Source organism: Brassica napus, chromosome C9 (assembly GCF_020379485.1).
Source record: "Brassica napus cultivar Da-Ae chromosome C9, Da-Ae, whole genome shotgun sequence".
Taxonomy (NCBI): domain Eukaryota; kingdom Viridiplantae; phylum Streptophyta; class Magnoliopsida; order Brassicales; family Brassicaceae; genus Brassica; species Brassica napus.
Window position 1 is genome coordinate 707588 of NC_063452.1, and position 12079 is coordinate 719666.

Consider the following 12079-nt stretch of genomic DNA (forward strand, 5'->3'; position numbering starts at 1 on the left):
TCATGGTAAATGAGTATCGTGTTGGATAAACATGCTGTGTTTGAAGGGAAAGTTCCATATAGAACTGTCTATGTTGACGGTGATTGGTTGTGCTAAGCTGAGAAAAGGGATGAAAAAGAACAAGAACGAGAAGAACAACAAGTGTTGTGGTCGAGAAGAAGAACATGTCATAACCATAGTGAATGATCAGATTTTGAATGTTTTAGTTTCTTCAGTGGTCTTCTTAGTTTATATATTCGAAACCGAACCAAATAAAACGCTAAGTCCATAGACCGAAAACAATGAAAAGTCTATAGAAAAAATAATCTTTAAAATCTTGTTTTTTTTTTGAATGAAAAATGACAATTTAATTATTACTTTAAAAATCAAACGCACGTTGTTGTTGAGCCCGTGACTTGCGTCAACATAGAGGGTCTCTGCTACATCGCTATAACAATGTCATTAGATAGCTGAATTGCGGTTGTAATCTATGATGGTAGAACTTGAAACCTCAAGGAAGAAGATGATGATTTACAAAAAAATTGTTAAGCTTATAAACAATGTTTTAAAAACCGGACCGGATACCGACTCGGCGTATCCACTGGATGACTGGTCGGACCGGTTCAACCGGTCGAACCGGGTTTTCTATTTATTATATATATAATAATAATAACATATATATATATATATATATATATAGTGTAATGAGTATTGACTAATATCTAGAATCAGTTCTTTTACAAAAAAAATATATATATATCTAGAAACAGTATCAAAAATAAATGAACTAGTTAAAATGTCAATTATCTCCAAGTTATGTTATCTTCTCAACATACCGAACGTTGAGAAAAAATATGCCTAAATCTGGTTCATTCACTGAACCATTCTTCTCCATTAACTAGTTAAAATAAAAGGTAGACAAGAGCAAAAAAATAATACATTATTACTGTTTTATCGGTTAAAGAAAATCAACGAATTAAACAATACTTACGTTTCTTACAATTGTGCAGTCACAAATCTTGTGGCAATGCAAGATTCAGATGATGAGATTTAGGATAGTGTAGGAGAGACGAAGAGAAGACAAGACAAAGATAAAACGTTTGCGTTTCTTTTTCTTTTGGAGAAACTATTAACAAACTACGGCTATTAACTATCAATCAAGGATTAGTTTATAAGAAAACCCTAATCAAATTTTAAATTGTATCAGAACCGGGTTTTAGTGTTGACCCGGGTCACCGGTTTTTTCGGTTTTGAACCGAGTTTGCCGGTTTTTATCCAATCCGAGTTTTGAACCGAACCGGACTCGGCTTACTTAACGAGTTACGGTCGAACCGGTCCGACCGGCCGGTCCGGTCCAGTTTTCAAAACCTTGCTTATAAACCATTCGTTCACTGACTAGACTAAACTACCAAGAGTGTGGTGGTATAAAAGTAGTACAAGCGAATATTTTTTTGTATTCAATATGTATTGTAATATATGAAACTAATTTTAGAATTAAATACTGAACGTTCTTATTATTTTGGAACTAATAATAAAAGATTAGAAAAAGTGAACCATCAGAAACGGCAATGAGTACAAAAATTGAACCATGAAAAACGGTGCACTGGCGTCACGTACTTGTATATGTGTGATATGTCTATTCTCCATAGCTGAAAGACCGTAGTTAAGTGGTCAATGAAATCTCTAAGGAGATTTTCAGAAATGTTATTTTCTGATATTTTAAGTATCATTTTATAAGGTTTAATAAATTTCTTGACTGATATTAAAAAACATAAATTTCAAAATTCCGTTCATAAGTATTTAAAGTTATCATATAAAAGTTTAATGATATGTTATGAACTTATATAAATCAAAATGTATTAAAAACATATAATTCATAAAATTATAAGTTAATTTGAAATTGTATAAACTTAAGAATTTTTTGATGTGCCACGGCCGATGCGGTTATCGAGGGGGCCTTATCAACAGCTTATAATTTTTATAAATCAACTTATAGAAATAGTAGTTTTGGAAAATATAAGTCCAAACCATAGTTTCATCTAATTTTCTTCATCATATATGTCACCATAATCATTATATAATGGGTTCAAACCCTCGCGTAGTTAATAGTTGTTTAATTTTGATTTATGTTAAAAATATCGATTATGATATTTGGTGAATAAATTTAGAGATATGATGTTTAACTGAAAAATACAAAAAATGATGTTTTAGATTTTACAACTTTTTGTTTAGTTATTTTATGTTTTGTGAAATGATATTGCTATTATTATTAACAATTTTAGTGAAATATAAACATTTTTCATTCGCTTTAAGCTTCTTTGAATCGGATTCAGATAATAAAATAGTAAGCAAATGTTTTTAGAAAGAAAAATATGGATTTTGACCCCAAAATAAAATAAAATATGGATGACAGTTTTAAAACCCAACTAGATTCTGACCCGTCCTTTAAGGGCGGGTATATTTTTTGTTTTAATTTATTTTCTGAAAAGTTTAATTTGTATATTTATGTTATTTTTTGTAATCATATTTGTGTTTAATATTTTAATTTATTTTAATATAATTTTGGTAACTATATTAAATATGTCAAGTTGTATATACACTTTGTGCCATATACATTTCAGAAATTATTTTTAAACTTTGTTCAAAAGTTTGCAACATATTATATTTTCGTAATAGTTACCTAACATAATTAATTAAGATAATACTCAGAAAACCCGACTCTGAATCGATTCGAAAATCAAAGTCTCATACTCTATTAGATTGTCTATATACTCGAACAATTCTTAAAGTATTATATTCGAAAACCAATATCAAATCCAACCCGCATCAAAAACCGAACAAATTTTTTGGAAAATATTTGAAAACAATAATTTTTAATATATATATATATATGTGTGTAAATAGGTTAATATGGTCTTCATTAATTTTAAGTAAAATCACATTTAACAAATATTTTTAATCGAATAACCTTATTTAAAACTCTTAAACTAAATGAGTTTATATGAATATTTATTTCTATTAAAAGTCCACTTGGACCATGTTAAACTGTATTTTAACATCATGTGCTTTGATAATTGATAAATTTAATTTCTATGTAAAATAATTAATATGATTGAATAAATCTCAATTTTTTTGGGCTGAGATGTAAGTTATGTTTTTGTAGTGTATATTTGTTTTAATAACCAGTAAAAATCTCAACAGTGAGAACGTAAATCCATAAAGTAAATATTATAAATATTAACTAACTTTAAATATTTTATTTCTATAAAATAAAGATATAATGATTTTAATTGTGACCATATTATATTAACTGAACTTTTTCAAACTTACTTAAATCATATATATATATATATATATATATTGATCTCAATTTTAAATTTGGTCGTTTCTGGTATAAAATAAAAATTATTAAAGCTAATGTTATATTATATATTCGATATGTTAATTATAAAACCAAAAATATGAACCAAAGAAGTAAATATTATAAGTAGAAGAATTGGTTGTATTGTTATGGATGCTAAATAATTAAATACCATGAATCTCTGAAAACTTGACGGTGACTTTCTACGATGACTGTCGTATAACTTGACATTAGTCGTAACCATCAATTATTATATGTTAATCAAGCATGTATTAGTTATTTATTTTCACTCGCTCAAATAAATTTTGTAACTATCGCTGTACGTATGAGAGAAGTTCCTAAAATGTTGGAGCTAAAAGAGAAATTAGAAAATATTTATATTATTAATGGGTAGTTACATATAGATAAATGACAGTTTACATATTTAAAAGTATTTATATTATTAGTTGGACATAAATTTATCAATAGATCATATTGTGTTTTAATATTATAGATAACTGTGCTTCAATATTAAGCCGTGTTGGGCTCCAATATAGGGCTAGAATGTCGATACTCGATATAGTTTTACAACTCCAGAGGAATCAACCCATTTGAGATCAATTCATTCTCCGCAGTTTTGTCTTAGAACACGATTCATTGGTATGGTTAACTAACTCTAATAGAAAACCTAGAATCCAATATGTCATTAGTGTTAAGCTAAGTTCAAAAAAAAAAAATATATATGTCATTAGTGTTTGACTTGCCAATGTCAACCGTTCTTTTTGGTATTTAGGAAGTAGAAACACTGTTCAATATAGCTGTTTGGGACGGTCAACAACAAAATAAGATAAGGTTGTTTTATCGATTTTTACTGAATGAATCTTTTTTTTGTTTTATTGATTAGTGAGTTGCTTGTTCTCCGCATTCCGCAATCTTTCTGCGTAAAAATGTTCAGTCATCTAGAAGTTATGCATTGAACTTTCCAGAATTTATTCTAAAACGGCTCCAAACGGTTGATTTGCTGACCTTTAATTTGAAACTATCCGTGTTAATATACACTTTAAGGTATTTTCTTGATTCATCAAGTTCTTTTTCCGTTACTCTTTTTCTTCTTCTACATAGTTCAAATGATTTTCCTCTTTTTATATGTCTTATTCCCTCCAGGTCTGTTTTTTGAAATTATAAATCAGAGGGACGAATATTATAACGAGACTGAACATGGAAGAAAGTTCCAAAAATAAAGTGGCTCATAGTCTGAGGATAAAACATTTAAATGTTCTTTGGAAACTTCGTTTTCATTTCTTTATTACTCTGTTTATTGTCTGTGCTCGTTAAAATCGAGTATAACATTACAAAACTGTCTCTTTTGGGACTTTGTGCTGCCTTCTTTCTTTTTGTTACTATTGTTCACCAATTCTAAAGTAGCTCGTAGTTTCACTATTTTATGTGTCTAGAGAGATATGTTGTCTTGATTGAATCAACGTTTCTTTTCTTTTGAAAATGAACAAAAAAACTACACGTCTTTGCTTTGACCCAAAAAAAAAAAAAAAAAAACTACACGTCTTTGCCTCGTTTTTACCTTACTTTTAATGTACATGCAGTTGCTGGTATACAATCAAGATGAAAATGCATGCATGCATGCAATATGCATCATTATCTTTATATTTTTTTCTGTCGAGATTCTCATGCTAATTAAAAGTAGCATAGTTTATTTGTCACCCGTTACTTTTGCTACGTTCGGTGTCCTCTTTGATGTGTGCAATACAGCAATAATGTCTAAATTAGTTATAGCCAGCTTGGAGATTGCAAATTGACTACGAAAATTACCCCACTTCATAACTACTTATGTGATATCAAATCATTTCATTATGACGATGGAGCTCTTGACACCTACCCTTATCATCACTTGTCAGTAGTCTACTTTATTTTTGGTCGCTTGTTTTGCTTGAAAAGGTCAAAACGGTTTACTCATTTTGATATTGATAAGTATTTGATAAGTAATTTTCAAAAATACTTTTCATCTGGATTGTCCTAATTGTTTCCCAAGGCCTTCATCATTCACTTGCTTCAGAGATAAGTCAAATACATTGACATTTAACTAATTCCAAAATACATATCCTTTGTTTATTAGTAAGTTAAAATCTCAAACATTTTTTGTTGAATGTTGGCCATAAATTATTATACCGAGAATTTTCTATGTTAAAGTTTTGATAGAAATATATATGTATCACATACCAATAGGGCCGGCTCAAAAATTTAAGAGATTATAAATATTTTGAGATAAATACTACTAATAAATATTTTTAAATAGAATTTGGGGGCATGTATATTAGTTTTTTAAAACTTGGGGGCGAACGAACATTGAATTGAATATTCGATTAATGAAAGGTGATCGAGCTCTATAGCAAGGTCCAAGTGGCTCCTGTTTGTTCAGTTACTTTGCTTTCATGATCTGTTCTCATAAATGGTTTCTTTTGTTAGGTCTTTGTGTTGGTTCCCTTTTCTTTTCTTTATCGGTATAACATGTTATGTTGTTTCTTTGCCACGCCTGATTTTGAATTAAAGGCTGATCAAAACATCCATACCCAGAGACTTTTGCTAAAGCTTACCTATATCTATCACTTTCCGGCGACTTTTCTTTCTTATTATTTTCCTTGTGTTGAACGAAGACAGTTTTCTAGATAACTTTCTCTTTTGTATGTAAATTGATTTAAATTTGAATACTTTTCAATCAGTTAAAATACCACATAAGTAACTAGACATGTAAAACCATTAGTGTAATAAGATAAGATGAGACGTGTAGAAGTTGAAATATTGTAGACATTTGTTGTTTATCATGTTTTTTTTTAGTTTTTATTTTTTTTCTTTTGGCTTTCACCTTGCATCTTTGTGATAAAAAGACATATTGTCCTAATCTTTAGTCTTTAAATTTGAAAATACCAAAGTTGGTTTTGAATTAAATATTCTCTTTTTCTTGTCCTTTTACTGTACAGATCACTGACTCCCAAATCTACACGAAACACTAGAAATAGGGAGAAAACCCCTCAAATGAAGACACAGCATAAAACACTTGTAGATATAAAAGACACACACACACCTCTGAGAAGAGAAGAGACGAGAAGAAAGAGAGAGAGAGAGAGATTCAACTTCCACATAGAACCATGGCAGCTGAAAAAGAACCAGAGCAAGAAGAGAACTCGGCAGCAATGAAACTACCGGTTTTACCAATTAAACCCAACAGTCACAGCCACTCTATGTCATCACCCATTCACAGTTCCATAGCAGCTTCTGTCCCCTTTAGCTGGGAAGAAGAGCCTGGCAAGCCCAAGCAACACTCTTCTTCATCTTCATCATCCTCTTCCTCACCATTAACTTCTTATTCTTCATCTTCTCCTCAAACCCACAAGTCCTTGGAGCTGCCACCAAGGCTACACTCCCTTGAAAAGGATGGAGGATCACTCACCAAACTGAACTCGCCCATCACTGTCTTTGATGGACCTTACAGCATGACAAGATCAAGAAGGTTGGATTCACCTTCCTTTAGGATGATGGTGAAAGGTGGTGGTGACTGTTATGGGTCTTTCAGGAGTGACATGTATGGTGATTTAGATGATGTTGATGAGGAGACCAAGCAGGAGAACATGAGTAGTGGTGGCTCTTTGGCTCTTGTGAAGAAGAGAAGGGGACTAGGGTTTTTTGGGTTTAGTAGGAGAAGGGCTTTGAAAAGAAAAACAGAGTTTGGTAGAGGTAGTTATGTGTTTCCATCTTCAGTGGACAGAGAGAGTGAATCCGGAAAAAAAGAGGTGGAAGAAGGAGAAGACAATAGGTTTGGCTATGGTGATGGTGATGGTATTACTTGCAGCCAAAGCAGCAGGTTTTGTGAAGTGAATATTGCAAACATTAGCAGAACAGGGAGCTTCTCTACTCTGCCTACACCATCTTCTTCTTCAAAGTCTCACTTCTGGGTAAGTCCACTGTTTTATGTTCTGCCTCAATTAGACTATTAAAAACAAGATGTAAAGTCACAGAAATATTTATAAAATTAGAGTTATTAGATTTTCAGTAAAGAATCTTGAAATATCATGGATGAGAGCTAGGTGTAATATGTATATACATCGTATCATAAAGTGTAGAATACGTTAGTAATTAACGTTGTTTGTGTTTGGATCAGACCAATGTGTATGCAGGACTAAAGCAAGTGGTTCCATGGAAGAACAAGAAGACTACTGGTTAAGTATCTACTCTATCAAAGATTTTGAAAGATTAAATACCGAACAAAAAGAGAAAGCCTATCTGATTTCCACAAGTTTTCTCCAACCTTTTGGTTTATGATTTAGTTTTTTTTCAAAAATTTCAAGAAAATGACATTACCATGAAACAAGTGTGAAGCCCAGCTTTTTCACGCTTGTCGTTGTTGTTGTTGTGTTTGTGATGGTTTAAATGTTTTTTTGGAATTTTTGTAAAGAGAAACAGAGAAGTCTTGCGATATATGTATTAATTTATCATGATTATGGGTCCAAGGGATAATATATACATAATATATTCACATATAGATGACAATATCATGATCTTAGTATGGGCTAAGATGACAGAGATGATGTTTCGGTGTAGAAAAAATATTGCCACTCCATGATATTGTCAAGATAGCATCGGTCAGATAGGTGTTCATACTCATTTCAGCATATGTTAGTAGAGAGGTAGGCTAATGTAGAAGATAAAATAGCCAAGTTAGCTTTAGACTAAATAAAGAATTATATAAGAGCATAATTAACCATGGAACCCCATTAGGAGTTCTTAATGAGTATTTTAGTAATAAATGTAGATTAAGAACTTTTGTTAAGAAACATTTAGTTTAATTGCTCCAATGGTAGGTTCTTAAATTAAGGGTTCTCAAGAATTTTTTTTTTTTATTAAACATAAATATTTTATGATCACCAAGACTAGAGTTTGCTAGTAACCATGTTTAGGCGAGGCATGAGACTCATGTAACCATGTTTATGCGAGGAATACAAGATGAAAATATATATGTTATCAAAGTACCAATAATCGCTTACCCTTGATATCATCGACCGTAACAAAAGAAGGATGAAGCAGTACAGCTGCTTGAACAAGCTCTTGCTTAGACAATTCCACCACCACTTTTGCTGGAGATCCATTAAGAGAGATAAGGAACATGCATTAGACACTTCCAAATGTTAGTAGTGAAAGATAAGAGAGTGTCACATATTTCGAATACCCTTTTTCACAAATCAAGCGAAATGAGTAAACTTTACCAAATCAGGATCATCGATTTGGATAGCAGTGTTGATCTCGGAGTCAATCACGCGGAGAAGCGATTGCTCGGAGCTCATCCGATCAATAGCCGTCGAGTAAAGGGCAAAAGGACTAAACGGAGATGGTTTGCGAGCTAGAGACGGACGGTTAACAACGGAGGAGATGGATCTGACTCGAACCATCCGATTACCATACACGGAAGCTAACCTAGAAGCTGACCTGCGTACGCACCAAATGAAAGCCATGGCACCGGAACAGTTACGCCGGCGTTCCCATTCCTCTTGTTGGAGTGGTGAATCGAGGAGAGATCAACTGAGGAAGAGATGGAATGAGACTCAATCGTCGAACTCATCCTTCGGGAGAGAGAGAGAAAACCAAACTCTTCTTCTTCTAACACGTGTGCCCAAGATCCGCTTCTTCCTCCCCTTAATTAAGAACCAACTCTTAAGGTATTTTCTATTTTTCATTTATTTTAATTACAATTAAATGCTAAAAACCTCCTTAAGAACCACGGTTAATCCTGGTCTAAAGTTACTTGTAGAAATTTGATGTAAAATGTTCTTGTAATTAAATTAAAAGTATTGTAGCCGGTAAATAAAAAAAACAAGTAAACCGAAATCAGTAAGAATCAATTCCGGTTAAGAATAAAATGCCAGTTCTCGTTATCGGGTATCCCATTAAAATTGGGAAGGCCCTAAGCAAGCGGCCCATTTTGGGCCCGTTTAGTTGTGAAACAAGTCGTTTTGCACAAAAATAAAATAAAATAAAAATTCCGAACAGAGTGGCATCACCGGAGATGGAGACAATATCGGCGGAAGATGTTGGCATCGGCGTTGATCTATTCCCGGCGCTCTCTCCTCTCACCTTCTCTCTCTACGACTCCTTCCTCTCCTCTCACTGCTCATCCTGCTTCTCCCTCCTCCCCCCTACCCCGCCGCACCATCTCTACTGCTCCCTCGTCGACGATTCTCCCACCGTCTCTCCTCCGGACCTATCCCCGATTCTCTCAACCTCCGATATCAGAGCAGCTCTCCGTCTCCTCAATTCAATCTCCTCCTCCTCCGCCGCCGCCTCTTTGCCTCACCGGTTCGGCGGCCTTCTCACCAACCACCACCGCCTCATGGCCGATTCTTCCTTCTCCGTCGCTATCCGACGCGCCGCCAGTTTCATCTCCGCCGTTCTGAGGTCTGACCGGAAAGACACCGTTTTGGAGGAAGCGGCTATATGCTCTGTGCTAACGAACGCCGTGGAGGTGCAAGATAGAGCCGGAGTTGCTTTAGGGATCGCAGTTTATGGCTCGCGATTCTCTTGGATCAACCACAGCTGCTCTCCGAACGCTTGTTACCGTTTCGTGATCTCTCCTCCTCACAGCACCACAACGCCGTCGTTTCGGGAAACTCTTCCTCGCATCACCAACACAGACAAGGTTCTCTTAACATAGATACATTTCTTATTTTCATTATATTTTGAATACAAGGAGTAGGTTCGGTTGATTAGTTTGAAATTCGGTTAGTTCTATTAACCCGGTTCCGTTTTTGGTTAGTTCTGTTTCAAAAAAAGTTAACCAAGTTTTTGGTTAGTTCGGTTAAATTTTCAGTTTGAATTGGTTAGTTCTGTTTATTCCTGTTTAGAATTTGATTAGTTCTGTTAGTTTGATATTTTGGTTAAAATTAGGGTTGGGCACTAAGGCAGGTACTTGCTATTTTGCGTTTGCCTTGGCGTGTACTTCTGACTTGACTTGCCTTGTATGAGTAATGAAATTTTTGACTTGCTTTTCCTTAAATATTTGAATTTTCAAGGCAGGTACGAGTCAAGTAGCGAGTTTAAGGCGAGTAACTGAGTAATGATGTCCAGCCTTGGTTAAAATTGGTACTGTTTGGTAAAAAAAATATTTTTTAGGATACGGACCGAACTAACCGATTATTTTTTTTGAACGACCCGAACTAACTAACCGATTAAGGAACCAAAAACCGATTTTTTTTTAGTTGCCGAAACCATAGCATATATACATCCCAGCTGTCACTGGAATTGAGAACCTATGACATAACTTCTAGTTACATTTGTCATTTTTTGTTACATCATCCAACTTGCTGCTTCTTCCAGGAACATTTTAGCAGCAATTACGAAGGTACAGTGAGATATGGACCAAAGGTAATTGTTAGAAGCATCAAGGGGATCAAGAGTGGTGAAGAGATTACTGTATCATACATCGACTTATTGCAACCAACGGTTTGTTTTCTCATCTTCTTTTTTGAGGAATCCTTCCCTTGTATCTAAAAGAGGTGTGTTATAATTAGGGATTGAGACAGTCAGATTTGTGGTCCAAATATCGATTTATTTGTAACTGTGGAAGATGTGATGCATCACCTCCAGCTTATGTGGACTATATTCTAGAGGTATGTAGAAAAAGTTACTCATATCATTAGTTATTTTGTATAGTTGCCATACTCTCATGCTATCCATTCCAGGGAGTTGTTGCCTTGGAGCATGAACCAACAACCGTTGGTCATCATGACGGAGCCGCCCCAGTGGGAAAGATGACCAATCACATCAAAGAAGCCATAGATGATTTTCTATCAGACGACATTGATCCTGCAACATGTTGTGAGAAGATTGAGGGTGTTCTCCATCACGGCATTCTGGATTCTTCTTCACTGCGGTTACATCCAAGTCACCATGTCGCTCTGCATGCCTACATTACTCTGGCTTCTGCTTACAGAATCCGTTCGATTGATTCTGAAACTGATGACGTTGGGAGGGCTTTTGAGATGAGCAGGATAGGTGCAGCTTACTCTCTCTTCCTCGCAGGTGTCTCTCACCATCTCGTCTCCGCGGAACTTTCTTTTGCTATCTCTGCTGCAAATTTTTGGACCAGAGCTGGAGAGTGCTTGTTGGAGCTTGCCTCCAAGTTTTTCATGAAGTCTTCTTCCGGAGAATATGATGATGATGTCAAGTGCAGAAAATGTCTTATGCTTGTTGAGAACCATGGAGAAATCAAAGAAAATTTTAACCAGATTCTCAAGTGTGCAGTCACCGACAGCTCACAAGCCACATGGAGTTTCCTCACTCGCGGTTGCCCTTACCTGCAAAACTTTAAGAGTTCAATTGATTTCAGCTTGAAGGGGACCAATTGCAAGAGAGAAGAATCGAAGAGTGTAGACCAAAGGGTAAGCATTCTCCTACTCTCTTTTCATTGCTTACTCTATGCAGACCTTCTGACTGATTTATGTTACGGTCGGAAGTCACATTCGGTGTCTTAATCTGTAGCTTTGATTTTGAGGATTATGTATTTTTTGTATTGTGTCATGTCATCTGTTAATTAATTTGATTCAAGGAAATGTGTACTCACAGGAAAACTGTTAAAAGACCAGGGAAATTTACACTTGACAAGAAAAGTCATTTTTGACTACTATGATACTTTGGGCGGTGAAAAAGACAAAAGAGCTCTTATCTATAATTTCTTACCGTTGCTACTCTTCTTCCTTG

General features: G+C 34.5%; 2 protein-coding genes across 2 annotated transcripts; both read left to right on the forward strand.

Annotated features, from left to right (window-relative positions):
- Positions 1-6253: 6253 nt before the first annotated feature.
- LOC106436310 (uncharacterized protein At4g00950) lies at positions 6254-7827 on the forward strand. The gene is made up of 2 exons (XM_013877263.3): positions 6254-7284; positions 7491-7827. Exons 1-2 carry the CDS (start codon positions 6481-6483, stop codon positions 7551-7553), a joined length of 867 nt encoding a protein of 288 aa, XP_013732717.2. The 5' UTR covers positions 6254-6480; the 3' UTR covers positions 7554-7827.
- Positions 7828-8323: 496 nt separating this feature from the next.
- LOC106436315 (protein SET DOMAIN GROUP 41) lies at positions 8324-12008 on the forward strand. The gene is made up of 4 exons (XM_048769535.1): positions 8324-10019; positions 10697-10822; positions 10891-10989; positions 11062-12008. The coding sequence occupies exons 1-4, from the start codon at positions 9390-9392 to the stop codon at positions 11851-11853; spliced, it is 1647 nt and encodes a 548-aa protein (XP_048625492.1). The 5' UTR covers positions 8324-9389; the 3' UTR covers positions 11854-12008.
- Positions 12009-12079: the final 71 nt, after the last annotated feature.